A 21,117-nucleotide genomic window follows, 5' to 3' on the forward strand; every position below is an offset into this window, starting at 1 on the left:
GTACCTCTGGCAACTAGGTGTAAGGGAAGAGTGTGGCTGACATAGACTAAGAAGAAAGGTCTGGCTAGACAGGAGTGACCAAAGATGCAAAGCTGTGTAGGGCACATTATCCTAAAGGCAACGGTGGAGTATTAAGGGGTTGTAGGGTTTACACTACAAGATCTGTTGCTGCTGCTGCTGCTGAGAGGATCACTCTATTTCACAATAGTCTGGCTACACTGTGAACATCAACTTGAGGTCAGGCAAGAGCAAATGTGACAGACAAGTTTGGAGGCAAAGACATGAGAACTTAAAGTAGAAAAATTCCAGGAGCAATCAGATAAGAAAATCAACAGGACTTAATGACAGATGAGAATATAAGCATAAGGATGAGGAGGAGGAAGAGGGCAATCTCTAGGTTTCTGATTTGTGTTACTAGCTGAATGCTAGCTCTACTTCCAGATGTATGAAGATGACTAGATCCCGGAAGGAAAGGTTATGCATTCAGTTTTAGACATGTTCAGTCCAACATCTTTTTAATTAAAAAATAAATAAAAGCAGATCCAGATCTTACCATTCTCCTACTCATCAAAGTCAATGGATTCCCATCAAAACTCTGAACAAAACTCCCAAGAGCACACAGGTATGGTCTAGCTCTTTGCTGGCTTCTGAGTTTCCCTCCAGCCCTTTTATCCGTTGGTCACTTTCACTTCCGAAACACAGCCTTCTTGAAATCCCTAATGTGCTCATTCTCCCCTAAGGACTTTTTGTACGTAACTCTTTCCTCTGCCTGTAGTATTCTTTTTTCCCCTCATATGGTTTGGTTTTATTCCCTCGCTTCATCAAAGTCCACAATCAGATGTCACCTTCTCAGAGAACCTTCTTTGATGATCCTTTGTAAAACTGCCCTCCTGTTGAGAGTCTGGGCTGGAGGGAAAAGCTGAATGAAATCATAGTCTTGCTGTGCTAAAGGGAAAGGCCTTCACGTAACACATAACACAAGTCCCAAAACTTTTGAAACAAGTTTGAGTCTAACATAAGCTGCAATCCAAGCCCAATTCCATGGATTGAGGTAATCAATTGCCTAACAGAAAACAAAACAAATTCTCTCCTGGGGGGTGGGGGTGCAGAATCACATCAACTTCAATCCTTCAGTTCTTTTATGCACATTCTCCTGCAATAGAGAAAAAAATTAAAAGCCCTGAAAGGTGAGAGAAAGGAATGTGACCAGAAAAAATGTGACTGATAATGAAGAAAAAAGAGAATTAGGCAATAGTATCAGGTCCACAGATGATGAAGAGTTAGTTATATAATTCCAATCTCTGCCAGTTGCATATTTTTATAAATGAGAGAAAAGCATAAAAAGAGACATTCAACAGAGAAATGAAATCTATAAAATATAACATTCTAAAACTAAAAAGTATAATGTTTGAAATCAACTAATCAGGTGGGTTACATAGAAGACTGGACAGGGCAGAAAATAGGCTTGATAAATCTGAAGATGGGTTAATAGAAAATATTCAAAACAGTGAGGCACAGAGAAAAAACAAGTAGAAAGAACAGGGAAAGAGAAAGTGAAGTGAAAGTCGTTCAGTCATGTCCGACTCTTTGAGACCCATGGGGTAAGTCCATGGGATTCTCCAGGCCAGAATACTGGAGTGGGTAGCCTTTCCCTTCTCCAGGAGATCTTTCCAACCAAGGGATCGAACCCAGGTCTCCTGCATTGCAGGTGGATTCTTTACCAACTGAGCTTTCAGGGAAGCCATATTTATAACCAGAGTGTCAGAAAGAGAGGAGTGATAATAGAGTAGAAGTAATTTGTGAGGGTAATCTTTCAAAACTGATGGAACACATCAATCCACAGCTTCAAAAGTTCAGGAAACCCCAAGCATGACAAACAAAATGAAAACCACTCAGTACAGTCAAACTGCTAAAAACAAAGATAAAAAGAGAAAATTCTAAAAGCAGCCAGAAAAGACAGACACATTACCTACAAGGAGCAAAAGGGTTTTAAGCTGACTTTCCAACAAAAAATACAGAAATGAGAGGACAAGAGAATGCTAACTTTTAAGGTGCCAAATAAAACTGCCCATCTGGGAATTCCACATCCAAGGAAAATACCCTTCAATAATGAAGGTGTGATTAAGACCTTTCAAACAAACAAAAAAAAGCTGAATGAATTAACTGTCCCAGACCTGCTTATATCAACTGCTTATATTACATAAGCAATACCAAAAGTTCTTCAGGCCGAAAGAAAATGAAGTAAGTGGAAGCATAGAACTATCCGAATTAAAAAAAAAAAAAAGAGAGAGAGAAAATTATGGGTAAACAAGAACACTGATTATTGAAAGCATTGATATTCTGACATTTAAAACCAAAAAAATATCAAAAATATAGAACAAAAAGTAGAGGCACAGCAAATGAAGCTGAACTGTTTTCAACTTCTTGCCTTGTTCATAAGGTTAAAAAAACATTAATACAGGGTAGACTATAATAAGTAAAATACAGATATTGTAATCTGCAGGTTAACCACTGAAATAATAACACAATCAGGTGTAACTAAAAAGCTAGTAAAAGAGATAATATAGCAAGAAGTACTTTACTGAGCCAAAAGAAGGTAGGAAAAGGAGAACATAAAGGAATGAAGAAAAAAATGGCAAAAAGAGAAAATACCAAAAAAAGCTAGCATATCAGTGATTAAACAAAAATAAGTAGCCTTAACACTCTAACTAAAAAACAAAGATTCTAAGGTTGGATAAAAGAACAAGACCAAAGGAAAAAATGTTTACATAATACACGCTTTTAAACATAAGGACACAAACAGGTTGAAAATAACAGGATAGAAGTTCTGTCATGCAAAGGATAGTTACAACAAAACTGGTAATGGCTGTTTCGATTATCAAAGCCAGCATGATGTATTCATACAGACAACAAGTGACATTTTATAATTAGAAAAGTGTCAACTTCATCATAAAAATGTAACGATCCTAAATTTTACTGAATAACATAGCTTCCAAGTGTATAAAACAGCTTCTCCTCCAATCATTTCTACTCTCCATCCAATTTGTCCTTTTCTAATCTCTACACTTTCTACCATATGATACGATATTAAATACTGCTTCTTGTTTTCCTTATTCCCCCACCTCTCTGTGGAGGACGTGAGCTCCGCAAGGGCAGAGACTTACTATCCTGATCACACTTTTGTAACCAGCCTAGCACGTAGTAGGAATTCAATAAATATTTGCTGAACACATTAACAAAACTGCCACTACATTTCTTGGTGCTTACTTTTGAAGTTGATACATTTCTTTTCTTCAGTTATGCAATCATTTAAATAATACTTAGCAAATCTCTGTTGGCCAAGATTTTGCATGAGAAGTTCAAACAAAAAGTTTGAAAAATGTTACTAGGAAATACACTTTTCTCTTCATGAACCAAAGGCTCCAAAAGTAAAAATCATTAAAATATGACCTCCTCCACTTAGTAAACATTTAAATATAAATGTATATAGATTCACATAAATAAAATAATACAATTATATATTAGCTTCCATGTTTATTCAACTTCACAGAAAATCCAAAAATGTGTCTGAAAATTGGTTATCTACCTAAATACCAACTGTTCATCATGGTGACATAATACTATATGGTAGGGGACATACGCCTAAGTTAAACAAATTCTTAAATTCCTGACATTCTTTAAGTGGGCAAAAGGAAATCTTAAAAATCAAACTTAACAACTTGTAAGAAAATACAGAAAGTAATTTAACCTTTAATGCCTGGAACAAGTTTTACAGCCACATTTGTAATTTACATATACAGTGGAGATCACTGAAAAAGCTTCCTGTTGCACTGCAGCAAGAAATTGTATTATAATGTAGATTAAACGGATTTGCTACAGAGTGCAGCAAGATAACCTCACTGAAGAATCGTAAGATTTTCATAGTGGAACTTGTTACAATGAGTTAAATATTTTCTTAATTTTATACAGTACATATTTTCAAAATGAACATTATCACTGAAGAGTTTGCTAACCACGGTTAGCAATTAATGTTTTACACATACTTAATTTTACTTTAGTTATCGTATGTGGCTCTCCAAATGTTAGTACATGAAATGTTAAGTTTAAACATAATAATAAGATAATCCCCTAAGATTACTCAGGACATTAAAACTTTGATCATTATTGCACCTATTTTTCTACAGAAAAATGGAAAATTTACATTGTAATCCTCCCAAAAAGTGAACAGACAAGTTATAAAATCACAGACTCATTGGCATTGAACAAAATCTACAATGAGCATTTTGTGTGAACTAATGTACAGAATTAAATGTGCAACGAAATTTGGTTAACTATGATCATGCAAATAAAAATCCTCCATAATCTTCATTATGTTTTATAAAATGGTCATAAGGATATACTTCCATAAACATTTCTGGTGCAATTTAGTCAAAGACAAAAATACAAAGCTATCCCTTATTCTTTATTTTATAGATTTAAAAACATGCCTTTGTACTGCTGAAATAGAAATAGCGTGTTTGGGAGAATTGAGCTAATGACACGTTTAAAAACCAGCTGTATATTGGTCCAACGTTAGCTGCCTTGATTTCTAGCAGCCTCCCATTATCACTGGTGTCAGTACTGTTGTAAATGAAGAATAGTTAAATATTGAGAGATTAAGACACAATTCAAAACTATTTTTTTAAATAAAAGGCCCTTTCATAAACATGAAGAAATTTTTAAAAGAAAAATAATCACATCAATTGTGAGTATACACTGGAAAATAGTAAACGTCATTTTCCAAAATAGTAGTTTCTTTATTATATCCCCCATCTATTATAACCAACCTTGGAAATATACCTTAAACATAATGGTATATTAAATGAAAATGCTCAATTATTCACTGTGATAAATAAGTTAGAATACGATTTTCTTTTCTGATGGTAACCATGAAAAAAATGGAAAGAACAGCACCTGAAATACTAAAATGAATTTAGGTAAGCATTAAGTCATACTCTATATGTTTTGGTTGAAAATACAGTTCATAAAACTGTATAAAGGATACTGCCTTTGTTTCTATATTTTGTAGATTACAACAAAGAAAAGAAGAAAGATATGCTCTAAACCCAAATAAATTTCCACTTCTCTCAATCTGGACAAGTGGAATTTCATTCAAAGTTCATAAGACTGTGGTACCTACAGTAGCTCATATAGTTGGATATATCACTCCCACCCTGCCCCTCCCCCCAAAAAACAATTTTTGGCTCCAAAATAAAGTACAATAATAAACTCTTGATGAAAAACTATGTTATGGGGCAATCTATCATATACTATGGCTAAATATGAATTTACAGAAAAGAGCACATCCCATTTTCAGCACTTTTTTTTTTTTCATAAACATGCAACTCACTATAAAATACAAAACACTTGCTTTCAAGAACAGCTTTATAAAGACACACTGCATCAATAAAATTTTTTTCTTTCTGATTAACTTTATACTGTTATGGAGAACTGAAACATTTCTAATGTGTATATATCAGATTTTATATTATAGTGTAATAATTTGCATTTTCTGAACATAATGTTCAAGAGAAAGTATCTATACACAATAACATTCTAGACTATCAGAAACTAATTCAAATTACAGAATTTTATTGATACAGTAGATTAATAAAAACTGAAAAGGGATGATAAAATGGGATAAGGAATTCAGTACATTATTTTAATAACACACTCTTTAAAATTAAAATATTTTAAATCTCTCTCTTTTTAAAATTTTCATTGCCATGACAGGCCAGAAAATTCTGGGACCAATACTGAGGTGTAAAATAATCAAACAACTTCAGGACTGTTTCACCATTTGTGTGGCGTCCTCCCATCAGAGGCATGATTCAGGTGTGATGGCAGACCACTTAGCACCTCTGCAAATTAAGGATGCCTGGGAGTAAACACCAGCTAAGAGACGTACGGGAAAGAGAGCATTTCAACTCTCCAACAAACAGTGACATCAAGAAAATGACACCATTTGTTGAAAAAAAATTTTTTTCACAGTAAATTGCAGAGAATACAAATACAAACACTGACAGATTACTGCTTAAGATCTATCCTAACAAACTCTTTTCAAATCAATAGATCCAATAAACAGCTGGGCACTGTCAGTTTAAAGCCGCAGATAAAAGCTATACAAGCACTTTAGAAGTCAGAAACATTAAAAAAAAAAAAGAAAAGAAAAAATATATTTACAAGTTTCTTCTTTAGTTTATGTCTACATAGCCATCGCACATTAGACTCTTTCATAAGACTCCATAGTCAATGTTGTCACCATGCGCATGGCTAAAGCGTGTGACCACAGACACATGAGGTCATCAGAGTAAGGTCCAACTGTCCACTCTTCAGCAGTCCCATTTTGTGCATCAAAGGCTTTACTCAGCCTGAAGCTTGATAACCATTTTTTGTCAAAGCTCTAACACAGAAAGTTATTAACGGCATCTGTTCATCGCCTTTCTCTTTTAGAACCTCGCCGCCGCACCTTGAAAGAAACATCAACAGGTGTAATTACCATTGTTTTATAACCAATTATTATTTTTAACACATTCCTGATAGTCCTTTCTTAAAATCTTTCTCCAACATTAACTTTCAGCCTTAGCATCACATACATGAATGCTCATAAATAGCCTTTCCCAGGATTAGCAAAAAGAGAAAATATTTTACTTTTCTGTTTAATAATTTTAAAGAGAAATGAACAGAAGTCAATGTCAATGGCAAAAAACAATGACAAATATTACCATGTTATTTATGTGTCGGTAATAAAGGAAAACATCTGATATTTATGAACTTAGGCTTATAGCTACCTTTCTCAGAAATTACTTATTGAGTTTGGATCATAATAACTATCAAAAAGATATAAAAAATGTGGCAAGTACTAATGAAAGCATAAAATTTCAGATAAAATAAGTTTAGTATTATCAAGAGGAATACAAACAGAACAGGATTTTAATGTAATTAACTTATAGTTTAGTTTTCCTTTAATGAAGCCATCAGTTACTATGTACTCATCAGCCTTATTTTTATACCTTCCCCCCATAAAAACCCTTTATAAGCCAAACTAGTTTGAGACCATAATTCAACATATTTTTTTCCTCTGGTCTTCAACTAATTCAGATAAATGAATCCTGATGCAGACAGAGGTGCTGATTATATTAAATAAGACAGAGAGGCAGGGGTCAACTCTGGGGTTTGATCACAGGACACATGTTTCTCAAACAAAAAACTGAAACTAGCTGAGCTGATCCACAGATTCAGCATGAATATTAGCAATACACAGCTCTTACTTAGACGCATCAATTATATTTCTTCCAAAGAGAAAAATCGGAGCTGTGACAGGCAGCCATTCATTATTTTAAAAAGTATCTTGGGAGGCATCACATTCCTACTTTTGTGAAAGAAAGGTCTATTGCCAATTTTTATGAATTCCAAACGCTAATTTTATTTGAAGACATGACTTTATTCTACATGACTGACTAAATTCTAGTTGCTACTGAGAAACTCAAACAAAAAACTTATACGAAATACTACCAAGAGTATATGTAACAGATACTGGGAAAACTTAAGAGCATGTGGTGTCGTCCTGAGACTATCACTTGCTCTTCTCTGTATTCAGTTGTACACTGGATATTTACACTTTCACTAGGCTATGTCTATTATTCTCACTTGGTTTCAGGTTTTCATAAATGATATTTTCTCCACAATCTAAGCTGATAGATGAACTAACACACTACAAACAAATGAAAAAATATATACATAAATATTCAGAATTATTAAGTAACAGCAAGTGCTAAAAGAATCTGACCACTTATCAACTCTAATTCTACTGAATATATTCCATACTATCACACATGGCACTTTAAAAAACACATACATTTACTGTAGAGACTTCATCTTCTTCTGTTTCTTCCTGTGGATTTTCATCATTGACAGGAGAGCTACCCTGAAACACATCTATTTCTTCACTTGAGTCATTTTCTTTAGTAGCTGCTTGTTTAGAGCGTCCTACACGGCTAGAGTAAAACACAGGTAAAATAAAATGAACATTGTGATCTTTAAGTGGTAGTTTACCTTCATAAGAGGGCTTCCCTGGTATACCACTCAGCTGGTTAAGAATCTGCCTGCAAGGCAGGAGAATCAGGGGTTTGATTCCTGGGTTGGGAAGATCCCCTGGAGAAGGGACAGGCTACCCACTCCAGAATTCTTGAGCTTCCTTGGTGGCTCAGACGGTAAAGATGAATGAATGCAGGAGACCTGGGTTCAATTCCTGGGTTGGGAAGATCCCCTGGAGAAGGAAACGGCTACCCTTCCAGTATTCTGGCCTGGAGAATTCCCATGGACTCCATGGGGTCACGAAGAGTCAGAAATGAATGAGCAACTTCACTTTCTACTTTACTTCATAAGAGGAAATGTTTTAAATACTTAATAGACTCTCCTTTATTATCATTTTTACCCTCAATTACCGTGTAAGCCAAGAAATATTTTTCTTACATTCTAAACCCTAAACTAGTACTTAACCCTAGATTGTTACATATAAAAAGATCTAACAAATAACAAAAGTCAGGGTGACTGAAACCAACGCCATAAAGGATTTTAAAATATAACCCAAAGTCTACTCTTCCTTTTATCTTTCCCAAGTCTGTAAAAGGCATCTATGTCTACTGAGTTGCTCAAACCAGAAAATTTGTCTGACCCAAAGATTCTACTTGTAAAGAAATATCAAATCCATTCACTCTCTCCATCTTCACTGTTACATCATACATATTTCTAAACCATTCTCATCTCTTGCTTCTAAGTAATCTTTTAAAAATGTAAAACAGCTGATGTCACGCCCCTGAGAGAGGCCCCTACTGTACTGAGAGTAACTGCATTAACCTCCTTGATAAGGACATAAGGACCTTTAGACTGGCCTTGCCTACTTGCAGTTCTCATCTCTTTCTATACCCCAATTCCCTGAAACTGCAATACAGCAAAAACTTTGCCTTCCTTCGGCTCTCTGAATTTGTCGAGATTGTTCCCACTTCAGCACCTTCCAAAACAAGGTCCCCTCCACTTGAAATGTTCCTCTCCCTACTCTCTAGAAGTCTAACTCCTACTGTTCTCAAGGAATCAACTTGAGGAATCAACTTGTTCTCAAGGAATCAACTTTCCAAAGAGAAAACTTCCCCAGTTCCCCAGCCCTCTCATTACACTCTCTTACAGCACCCTAACTTTGTCCTCCAAAGTACATTTCGCAACTTATTATTTCACATTCATGTGTGATTATTTAATAACTACATTCCCTTTTAGATGCTAAGCACTATAAGGATGTCTGTTTTCTGTCACTATATTCCTTAGCACCTAGTACTCTCTGATACATAGAAGATACTCAAAAATATGTAACAGATACCACCATTTAATTAAACGTATATATCTGTTGGTATTTAATTTAGAATTTCCTCATCATTTCTATAAGCAATTGAAATACATACTGTTTAATCTGTACTCAAACCAATTTACTCAAATTTACTTGATTCAGTTTTTCAGAATTAACAGAAGAAAATACAGGGAAAATAATATAATCTTGCTCAATTCCACTAAGATCAGAACAAGAAAACAAGCAAATAGTAACATATGTGATCATACTACCTCTAAAGAGGGGCTTTCTAGTAAAAAGAAGTTAGGCTGTTAAGATAGGACATAGACTCTCTCTCTCTGTGTTGATTTTTTTTAACAGAAAATACTTGCTTCATTAAAAATACTCCCATGAGGAGGACTTGTGTAATTTTACAAGACAACATGATAATCATATAAGCCCTTAATTTTATGATGCCCCAATATAAATTAAAGTTACGAGCATGAAAGATATTTACCCTGTTATTTTGTTATAAAATTAATCATCGAAATTTAAGCTATCTTAGTAATTTTTTTTTAACAGTTATTTTTCCATGGTTGAATACAAACACATTTATAAAGCTGCCGCAAAAATGTACTTACCTTTACTTTTTACGTGAAGGAAAAATTAAATGGAAAAAGGTGGGAAGTACTGGCTAGACACTCAGTAACTTTTCCCATGGAATACATAGGAACAGGAAACTATAAACTGAGTGTTTAACCAAGGTGTGCTGGCAACTCTGAAAAGTCAAGCCACTGAAGTATGAGATTACTTTCAGAAAAACTGTAAAATTTCTAACAGACAACATGCTACTCTGTTTTTGCTTTAAATGAGGAAAAAAGTGCCAAATTTACAAATTACAACATTGATGCCCCTGCCACTTTAATAATTTTGGACACAGATTTGTTACTATAACTCTCCTATAAACATGTACTTGTGTGAACATCCAAAACTATCTATATGTAGATACAGATGTGTTAATTTACTTAGAAAACAATATCAAGACATCAAAAGCTTGAGATCACTATGTGATAATTTCCACCAACATACTTAGGAAAAATGATGCCTGTTACTTTCCTACACTGATCAAAGAATGAAAGCAAAAGTGTATAAGCTATTTTTTTAAAGCTGCTGAGGAAAGATGGAAAACCTGTGGTGTGGAGTAACAAGAAAATGTGATCTATGCGTGATTATTTAAAGATACACCATCATCTCTTTAGGTACCATAAAGTGTGTACTGGAAATAAACTATTTGGTATTTGTTTATAACCATTTCTCTAAAGCCTATAAAAATGTACAAATGTCGCCAAAGGATGATTGGGATATTAATCACCTAGGTAAGTTTACAAAAATTTTATCTTACCTAGTATAATGGGCTAAATATATGGGTGGCTCAGACAGTAAAGAATCTGCCTGCAGTGTAGGAGATCTCGTTCGATTCTTAGGTCAGGAAGATCTCCTGGAGAAGGGAATGGCAACCCACTCCAGGATTCTTGCCCGAAGAATTCTTCCTTGGAGAATGGACAAGGGAGCCTGGTGGGCTACAGTCCAGGGGGTAACGAAGAGCTGGACACGACTGAGCAACGAACACTTTCACTATGTATTGTTATACTTAGAAATTTATGAACTCTTGCAAAATAATTTGAAACTGGTTTGAAACTTAATATTATTTACAACTTACACATTTTTGGGGGGTTGTGATGGTGATGGTGTTTTTGATGGTCTTCCTCGTCCTTTCTGTGGTGTGGACTGTGTGGATTCAACTGCACTAGTTTCAGGAGACTCTGCTCTGCTTTGGGGAAGACCCAGATGCAGACAGCATCAAGTTATGATTTACAGTACAATAACTAAATGCATGCAGTTCAGAGTGGCACACACTTACCTCTGCTGTGCTCTCCTTGAAGGCCGGTGCTGTTTACTTTTTGACTTCTGCTCTGTGTTTCCACTTTGTCTTTCTTCTTCCTCCTCCTCTTCTGCTGTTGAAGGTCCAGATTTTTTTTTGCTTCCTTTTTTGGATGTTTTCATCGTTGGCTCTTCTTTGGGTGTACCCCCACCAAGAGGTTTTGGTGGTCGGCCTCGTTTACCTTTTTTTGGTGGACTGTTCTGTTCATCCTCATTTTCTAGTATATCTTCTTTGAGCCTCTTTTCCTCAGGCCACTGCTGTTCGTCTGACTCTGAAGCTGTATGGCCTCTCTTTCGTCCACGCTGACTGCCTTTAGGTTTCTGTTCTTGTACCAACTTGGAAAGGTCATCCATGCCTAATTTCTCTTCTGAATCTGTTACAGGTGTCTTTTTCCGGCTTCTAGGTTTGTCCAATTCAGACTAGGAATAAAAGCCACGATTTCAAATATAAAACTTAGTATACATTATTTAGTGTGTGTGTGTGTGTGTGTGTGTGTGTGTGTATATATATGTTCAAGAATAAACAAATGAACAAAATCTGTTATCTACTTCAGTTATAAGAATGTACCTAATAAGGTCTAGAGGTTTTAAGCATGTTGGAACCATAACTACCTACTTGCTTTTATTAACAATTTTCTAATATAAAACATAATCTGGGGGTAAGAGGGTAAATTTTTATTCTTATTCAAGCTAAAGAGCCTCAGATGAAACCTCTCAGTAGATGAACAGATGATAAATTTTTGATGAAGAGCTAGTCCATTAAAAAGAACATTCTAAATTCAACACTTAAAAGGAGTCAGTTCAGTACTCATTATGAAGAATTGTAGTTCTTATTAGTATCTGCTGTCTCTACCAAGTTTTAATTGGCAACTTACTTTCAAATATTTCACAAATGTCTATACTGTTTCAGTAATAAAATCAATATATTTTCTTAAAAAAAAAATCCATCTGGTCTACTAAAAAAAAAAAAAAAAAGCCAAATTCAATGCTTAAATAATAGACAACTACACTGAGTATAGTGCATCTGCATTTGACAGTCAATTTAAGTAATCCTAATTTTACCACTCAGTGTATATAATAAGACAGAAATATTAACTAGGTAATGCATAATGCATACACATCATAAAAGAACTATTTTATTTCAAAAGTGGAGGTTGCAAGATACAAAAGTTAAACATATTCATCATTTATTAAAAATTCTGAAAACATTTCTGAATCAAAGATATCGCTTCTTCCCAGATACAACAATATAAAAATCAGTGACTTCCAAATTTAACATAAAATCCCAGTCTACAGTCACAGAATTTAAGCCTTGACTCGTAGATGGAGATTCTTTAAAGAAATTCTTCAAAGAAACAAGGAAGAGTATGTATGAATTTGTAATTTTCTCCATAGGTTTGAAGAAGTGAAGTGAAGTTGCTCAGTCATGTTCGACTCTTTGCGACCCCATGGACTGTAGCCTACCAGGCTACCCTGTTCATGGGATTTTCCAGGCAATAGTACTGGAGTGGGTTGCCATTACCTTCTCCAGTGGATCTTCCTGACCCAGGGATCGAACCCGGGTCTCCCGCATCGTAGACAGACACTTTACCGTCTGAGCCATGTTTGTAGTACTAAGTTAATTTCCAAATGGTTTGTTCCAATTTATATTCTTAAAACATCAGTGACTAAAAAAATTATCAGATTACTTATAATTCTTCACATGTTTAGTTAGTCATTTGTGTTTCCTATCTGTGAACTGCCTAATTATGCCCCTTGTCTGTTTACTGGAGTTTGAGTTTTAATCTACAATATTCTACACTTTCATGTGTATTTCGTGTATAACAAACAAATATTCCTGTTTGTTGTGAACTGAATTGTGTTCCCACAAAATTCACAAGCTGAAGTATTCTGATATTCTTTGGATATGGGATCTTTGGGAGGTAATTCTAAAGTCATGAGGGTGGGGCCCTCATGATAGGATAAGTGTCCTTAGGAAAAGAGACACCAGAGAGATCTCACTGTCTCTCTCTCTCCACCAGCTTGTTGTTGTTCAGTTGCTCAGTCATGTCCGACTCTTTGCGACCCTGTGAAAAGCAGCACACTGGGATTCCCTGTCCTTCACCATCTCCAGAAGTTTGCTCAAACTCATATCCTCTTACCACTGGTAAGAACACAGTAAGAAGGGAGGGTGTGTGAGGGTGTGTGTACGTGTCTTCAGTCATGCCCAACTCATTGTGACCACATGGACAGTAACCCGCCACACTGGTCTGTCCATGTCATTTTCCAGGCAGGAATACTGGAGTGGGTTGCCATTTCCTACTTCAGAGGGTCTTCCCAACCCAGGGATCGAACCCAGGGTAGCCATCTGCAAACCAGGAACAGAGATCCCATCAGCAACTGGACTGGCCCACACTTTGATCTTGGACATTCCAACCTCCAGAAATATGAGAAAATTTGTGTTGTTCAAACCTTCCAGTCTATGGTGTATTGTTATGGTAGCCTGAACAGACTAACACATTATCATATCTTGTTTTAGAATAGGATGTGAGTTGAGGTTCTAAACTGTTTTACCTACTCCCACTGCCAAAGACACATCTAATCACTTCAATGATGTATTATGCTTCCTTTACTTTGCATTATTTTTCAAAGACAGTAATGCTTCTAGGTATTAGTAAAATACTATGCAACAAAAGCATGGTATTTTACTAATTATAACTAAGTATGTTTGTGTTTGGTTGGGCTGATTTTATCATTACTCCTTCTTTGCATCCATTTATTCTACCCTTGAGCTTCCTTGGTGACTCAGTGGTAAAATACACCTGCTAATGCAGGAAGACACAGGTTTGATATCTAGTCTGGGAAGATCCCAAGAAGGAAAGGAAAACCCACTCCAGTATTCTTGGGAATACTGGAAATCCTGGGAAATCTCACGGACAGAGGAGACTGGGCGGAGGGGGTGTGGGGGAAAGGTGGGGCTATAGGCCATGGTGTCACAAAGAGTTGGACACAACTTGGCAGCTAAACAACATTCTTCACCGTGGACTTAAAATCACACTGGGATTTTACAATGATATTTTCACTCAGAACTGTCATTTTTTAAAAATTCATTTATCCCATGAAAGAATATGGCATGTCCTCTCTCTCTCCTATATTTCTCAGTTTTAATGTTTTCTCCATATAGGTTCCTCCTACTTCTTTTTACGGTTAGGTTTAGATCCCTCTAATTTCACTGTAACAGTTATTGCTGTAAAGTAAATCTGTTTTCCCCCTAGTGTCTATCTGATATAAAGTAAAATAACCAGAGTAAAGTTAGTTATATATATAGATACAAACATACATCTACCATGCTAAATTTAGTTTCTCTATTGCTTCCCCTTATTTTTTTTAAGAGTATAAAAATAAATGTCTCTTCTTTTTCATTGTCATACTTTTGGTTCCTATTTCATGTCTTTCAGAACTGGCCAAATATTCTAGAACAATAACAGTGGTGATAACTGGTTGTTTGTTTTGTTCCTGATTTTTAATAAAAATGCTTCAAGTATTTTGCCTTTAATAATAATGATTTTGACCAAATCACTGACTACTGATTTAAACAGATAAAACTTTTAGCATATGATGAAGTACGTTTCTACCATTAATTTACAATGAGTTCATTCATTTGCCAAGAATGAAATTTTATTTATATCTGCTTGACACGATCTGAGATTATCTTGTTAGCATCTTTTATTTAGGATGTTGACTTGCTATTTAAAAAGATCTTTTAGCATTTAAATTATCCTTGTATTCTGGGAAGAAAAAAGACATATAAATGTTTGGTTTTAATTTGTTACTATTTTTCTAGAGTTTTGAACATAAAAATTAATTGTCATTACTTAGAGAAGAAAAATATTAAAATAAAGTTTCTAAGTATAAATATTACAATTCATTTTGATGTCCAAAGATCTGAAAAAAATGGCTGAAATCTTAATGTTTTGGAAAAGGCTGGTGGTAAAAAGGAAATTCAATGTCTGTTTTCTTGACAGTATCATAAAATAATCTAGCTTCCTAAAGCACTAAATTCTCTAATTTTTCATTTGTACTGTACTGTTTTCAGAACAGAGTGGGTGTAAAATTGACATTAGAAGTAAGAAATGGGGAAAATGTTAATTGTAAAACTAAATTACTATTGTTCAGTTGCTAAGTCATGTCCAATTCTTTGCGATCCCTGTCTTCACTATCTCCTGGAGTTTGCTTAAATTCATGTCCATTGAGTTGGTTATGCCATCCAACCATCTCATCCTCTGTTGTTCCCTTTTCCTCCTGCTCTCATTCTTTCCCAGCATCAGAGTCTTTTCAAATGGGTCAGTTCTTCGCATCAGGTGGCTAAAGTATTGGAGTTTCTGTTTCAACATCAGTCCTTCAATATTCAGGACTGATTTCCTTTACCATGGACTGGCTGGATCTCTTTGCAGCCAAGGGACGCTCAAGAATCCCAACTATTGTGGTTCTCCAACACCACAGTTCAAAAGCATCAATTCTTTGGTGCTCAGCCTTCTTCATGGTCCAACTCTCACATCCATACATGACTACTGGATAAACCATAGCTTTGACTATATGGACCTTTGTTGGCAAAGTGATGTCTCTGCTTTTTAATACATTGTCCAGGTTTGTCATAGCTTTTCTTCCAAGGAGCAAGTGTTTGGAGCCCAAGAAAATAAGTCACTGTTCCCATTTTTTTCCCATTTATTTGCCATGAAGACTGGATGCCATGATCTTAGTTTTTTGAATGTTGAGTTTTAAGCCAGGTTTTTCACTCTCCTCTTTCACCCTCGTCAAGAGGCTCTTTAGTTCCTCTTCACTTTCTGCTGTTAGGGCGGTATATCATCTCCGTATGAGGTTGTTATTTCTCCTGGCCATCTTGATTCCAGCTTGTGATGCATCAAGCCTGGCATTTTGCATGATGTACTCCGCATAAAACTTAAAAAAGCAGGGTGACAATATACAGCCTTGTCATACTCCTTTCCTAACTTTTAACTAGTCCACTGTTCCATGTTTGATCTAACTGTTAGCTTCTTGTCCTGTATACAGGGTTTTCAGGACAGGTAAGGTGGGCTGCTATTCCAATTTCTTTTAAGAATTTTCCAGTTTGTTGTGATCCACACAATCAAAGGATTTAACATAGTCAGTGAAGCAGAAGTAGATGTTTTTTAGGAATTCCCTTGCTTTTTCTATGATCCAACAGATGTTGGCAATTTGATCCCTGGTTCCTCTGCCTTTTCTAAATCCAGCTTGTATATCTGGAAGTTCTAGGTTCATGCTCTGCTGAAGTCTAATAGGATTTTGAGCATTCCCTTATAGCATGTGAAATGAGCATAACTGTATGGTAGTTTGAACATTCTTTGGCATTGGAATGAAAACTGACTATTTGCAGTCCTGTGGCCATATTTAATACAAATGTACATGAACAGTAATCCCTTTGCAGTGAAATTTCAATGTGAAGCTGGTAGTATACAAAAAAGACGATACTTTTCCACTATCTATTGGTCTTTAAATTGAACTTCTGTCTTCTAATGTCAACTCTCTAAAGACATTTCAGTTGGAACAAACTTATTAATAAGGTGCTTCTGAAAATGGATGCAAAGTTACACAAAAGATGGCAAAAGCCTTATTAACTACATGTATCAATCTCAAAAGCTTATATTCAGAACTGTTCTATGAAAACAAAGAGTTTATTCTGCATTGCTCCAAAATGTAGACTAGATATGGAATTTATAGGATAACAAAATATTAACCATGTTTTCTAATTTCTAAGAGCAGTATATGTGGGTGTGGGTAACCTACTTGAGGTCTCCAACAAATGGGAGAAATTACAGGCTTTCCACTTAAGACATTTTCAAGCATATGGTATCTAACTCTCATAAATTATAAAGAAGGAATTTCTACACTAAGGGAGAGGTCAGATTAGAAGACATTAATAACTTTTCTCACTCAAGGATTCTTCTATAAATCCAGATAACAAGGTTCCTTTCTGGCTAAGCAATCAATTTTTAATTCTGCTTGGGTGAAATATTTAAACAGCCAATAATAATCAGAATTAATACTATAGTTAGGATTGAGTAAGAATTTTAGAGTTTTAAGTAGAAAGAGAAACAACTTGCTAAAATAAATTACTGGAGAAACCTGAAAAAAACTGAAAATCATTTAAACTTTGTGGGATATGTAAGTTTGGGCCACTGGAAGACAAGAAGTATAAGAACTATTTCAGAAAAAGCAATGTGTTTATTAATAATTTTTCCCTCTATTAATCAAGTAGATGAAAGCACATTAACTTTTATTATGATGATAATCATTAATAAAAAATATTAATCTTGATAACAGTGAAACAGCAGCAACCACCTTTCATTTGGGCTAATTCATTTATTCTGATAAACCTTACCAGCACCTTATTAATTTCTAATAAAGAAATTAATTCAGGGAATCTAACAGGTTATTCAAGAAATGTTTAGAGCTAACCTAGAAAGTCAAAATGTACTCCATTATTAATGTCATTGGGTTGTGCTGGAATACATAACTGCATTCTATATCCATAATAAAAATGCCAAATTGTCTTCAAATGATAATTATAAATTATGTCTATAACACATATCAGTATCACTGCTATTAAGATTTAAAAACTTAACAAGGACTTTATGAAAACTGTAGCATTTCCAACATTCACTGGAATCATATTTAGTAATTAAAGGCTCAGGAGATCAGCTAAGATGCAAGAACCTTTAAGAATTCCCATTCTAGTCTCTTCTCTAAGGCTAAGTCTAAACTCATTGTGTTTAAAGAAAAAGAAAACAAACACAAAAGCCAAACAGTTCTGAGTACAGAACAGGCATGTTGGAGTCCAAAGCTTTAAAGAATAAAGACTGCTTACTAGAATAAGACGCACAAGAAATTCAATATACTTAAATTACATGGTAGAGGATAATTATAAACTCAAATTTGTGATTAAAACCACTGAAGTAAAATCATATGTCAAACTTGAAAGTAACACTCACTGGTTTCCGTGTAAAAATTATTATTTATATAGAAAGAATTACTATTCTTGTACTTATTATAAAATCAAATGAAATATCTCACCCTTACAAGATCAGAGTCGTCTCTCTTGTCACTTTTTTTTCCCGGCAAAGGTGAAGACATTGTGTAATCTTCATTTTCACTGTGATCCATTTCAGAACTATCAAGCCTTTTAATACAGATATTTGTTATTATTATTACAATCAAACCTTAAAAGTTCTTCCTGTTCCCAGTGTAGCTTTATAGCTTTATAAACAAAAAGTTTCATTCTTTCCAAAAAGTATCCATTTTATTTTCATGGTGGTTTAGTCCTTAAGTCGTGTCTGACTCTCTTGCCATCCCATGGACTGTAGCCCACCAGGCTCTTCTGTCCATGAAATTCTCTAGGCAAGAATACTGGAGAGGGTTGCTATTTCCTTCTCCAGGGGCTCTTCCTGACTCAGGAATTGAACCCAGGTCTCCTGCATTGCAGGCAGATTCTTTACCAACTGAGCTGCAAGGGAAGCACTTTAATATATTTAATACCATTTTGGCTATTTTCCAACCTTCTCCCTTTTCATGCCTGCCTGAGATTACTATTAGCTGATTCTGGCTCCTCTTGGAAAAGGAAATGGCAACCCACTGCAGTGTTCTTGCCGGGAGAGTCCCAGGGATGGCGGAGCCTGGTGGGCTGCCATCTATGGGGTCGCACAGGGTCGGACACGACTGAAGCAACTTAGCAGCAGCAGCAGCTCCTCTATTCTCCATCAGTAACCTAGGTAATCTTCTAAAAGCACAAATTAGATCACTAGACTCTACTACATCTTCCAGTTTTACTTGAAAGTCAAACCAAATTCTTTACATTATCCACAAGGGCCAAACATAATCTGGCTACCTCTCAACTTCATCCCTGACCATTATTCTCTAATCCCTACTCTCCAACCAAAGCGATCTCTCACACACACCTAGCCCATTCCCTTAGAAAGAGTCCTGGTGAACAAAAAACAACACAACTCAGAAACTAAACAACAACAAAACAAGAATGCTAAAACTAGTTAAATTGTAAATTATTTTCCTTTTTTCTTTGGAAAATAAAAAATTGAAAGTACACAGCACAATTTGAAAGCACATTTTTAAACTTTTTTAAAACAAAAAAGTTATATACTTGCTCAGTAAAAGAAATTCAAAACCACATCAGAGCATCTCCCTCCTTCACTGGATTACTGTATATGCTACGAAGATGTTGGGTATTCTTCCTAAAACTTTTGATGCATGTACAAGTACATGTAAATACAAATTCTTCCTAAAACCCCAAAATACTTTACACTGTTCTATTCTTGGCTTTTCCACTCAATCATGTATTGTGGAAACTCTTCATATGAGCTCAATGTCATTTTTTAAAGGACTATGTATTCCACTGTATAGATGAGCTGTAATTTAAAAGTTTACATTCACTGGACACTAAGTTTGGAAACCAGTTTACGTCTAACAACAGATTGCCCCGGGAAGCTAAAATATGAAAGGATATGGAGTACCCATCTAAGTGAGTAAGCAAATACATTTACCCTGTAAATGGCTACCAGTGTTAAAATAGGAATGTACAGATATGCACTGACTTTCATTCACTGACATTGAAGGTAGAAGATGTTATTTTAGATAGCATAGCCTTGGTGGAGTCCTTAACGTAAAGCATGGTATTTCTTGTGTACTTACCTCCCTTTTATTCTTCCAGGAGAGCTTGGATTTGAGCTGCTGCTTGCATTGCTTACAGTTTCCATTCGTGATGATTTTGTCTGAGATTGTTTGCCTGCTGATGAAAGCGGCTTATTAACAGCTCCTAGAACATTGGTTGTTTTGGGCTGAAATGAAAAATGCATATCTTTTTCTATTTGATAAAAGCCAAAAGAAATTTAGATGTAAAGAATCACAAATAACACCTGCCAAAGTATTTCCATATATAAATCATGAAAAGCCAGCCTATCCTTAAGCAAAATAAGAATTATAAACTGAGTATCACTTGAATAAATAAAAAACTGTATTAACAGAATAACAGTTAAGTTTCTAAGTTATCTACAGTAAGAAGGCTTACACAGAAAGTGAGAACACAAAAAATGTATAGTCAATAGTGAAAACTGACAATCAGACTCTTGCTAAGGAAGGACATGTCTTTTTACTTTAATACTACAGAATGAGAAATTTAAGAAAGAAGATATCCAGGGTTTTACCATAAGCTAAAAAATATTTTCTATATCTCAACCTATATCTATATAGTAAAAATAACTTTTTCTTACTAAATGGAAGATACTGAATATTTTTATTTTCTTTTGATATACCAATTTAAAAGAAATACAAAATAATATAATTATATCAACAGTCACACTAAAATAAACTACCACATAAAAATTAAAACAATTTTCAAAACATACTTTTCCAGGAGTGAAAAATGATTTCATTTCTGGAGGCAGATAATTTTTGGTGTTACTGAAGTTCTGGAAGCAAGGGAAAAAAGACACAGTCAATAACTTCTGAAACACTGTATCTACAAAGCAATTCAAAAGTCAACAAAGCTTAAATCAGAGCAGCTTTTGGACTTCCCTGGTGGCTCAGACGGTAAAGCGTCTGCCTACAATGCGGGAGACCTGGGTTCCATCCCTGGGTCGGGAAGATCCACTGGAGAAGGAATGGCAATCCACTCCAGTACTATTGCCTGGAAAATCCCATGGACAGAGGAGCCTGGTAGACTACAGTCCATGGGGTCACAAAGAGTCAGACATGGCTGAGTGACTTCACTTTCCTTTACTTTCACTTTCCTT

General features: G+C 35.2%; 1 protein-coding gene across 1 annotated transcript in view; it reads right to left on the reverse strand.

Annotated features, from left to right (window-relative positions):
* Window positions 1-5,261: 5,261 nt before the first annotated feature.
* The window catches only part of PDS5B (PDS5 cohesin associated factor B), a 164,107-nt gene continuing 148,251 nt past the window's right edge, over window positions 5,262-21,117 (reverse strand). The window contains exons 29-35 of the mRNA XM_068984336.1: window positions 20,731-20,793; window positions 20,018-20,163; window positions 18,389-18,494; window positions 11,280-11,719; window positions 11,079-11,186; window positions 7,898-8,036; window positions 5,262-6,508 (exon numbers count right to left, since the gene is read on the reverse strand). Of these exons, the coding sequence (XP_068840437.1) occupies window positions 6,473-6,508; window positions 7,898-8,036; window positions 11,079-11,186; window positions 11,280-11,719; window positions 18,389-18,494; window positions 20,018-20,163; window positions 20,731-20,793 (1,038 nt within the window). The 3' untranslated portion in view covers window positions 5,262-6,472. The remainder of the gene's footprint in view (window positions 6,509-7,897; window positions 8,037-11,078; window positions 11,187-11,279; window positions 11,720-18,388; window positions 18,495-20,017; window positions 20,164-20,730; window positions 20,794-21,117) is intronic.

This window comes from Capricornis sumatraensis, chromosome 12 (assembly GCF_032405125.1).
Source record: "Capricornis sumatraensis isolate serow.1 chromosome 12, serow.2, whole genome shotgun sequence".
Taxonomy (NCBI): Eukaryota; Metazoa; Chordata; class Mammalia; order Artiodactyla; family Bovidae; genus Capricornis; species Capricornis sumatraensis.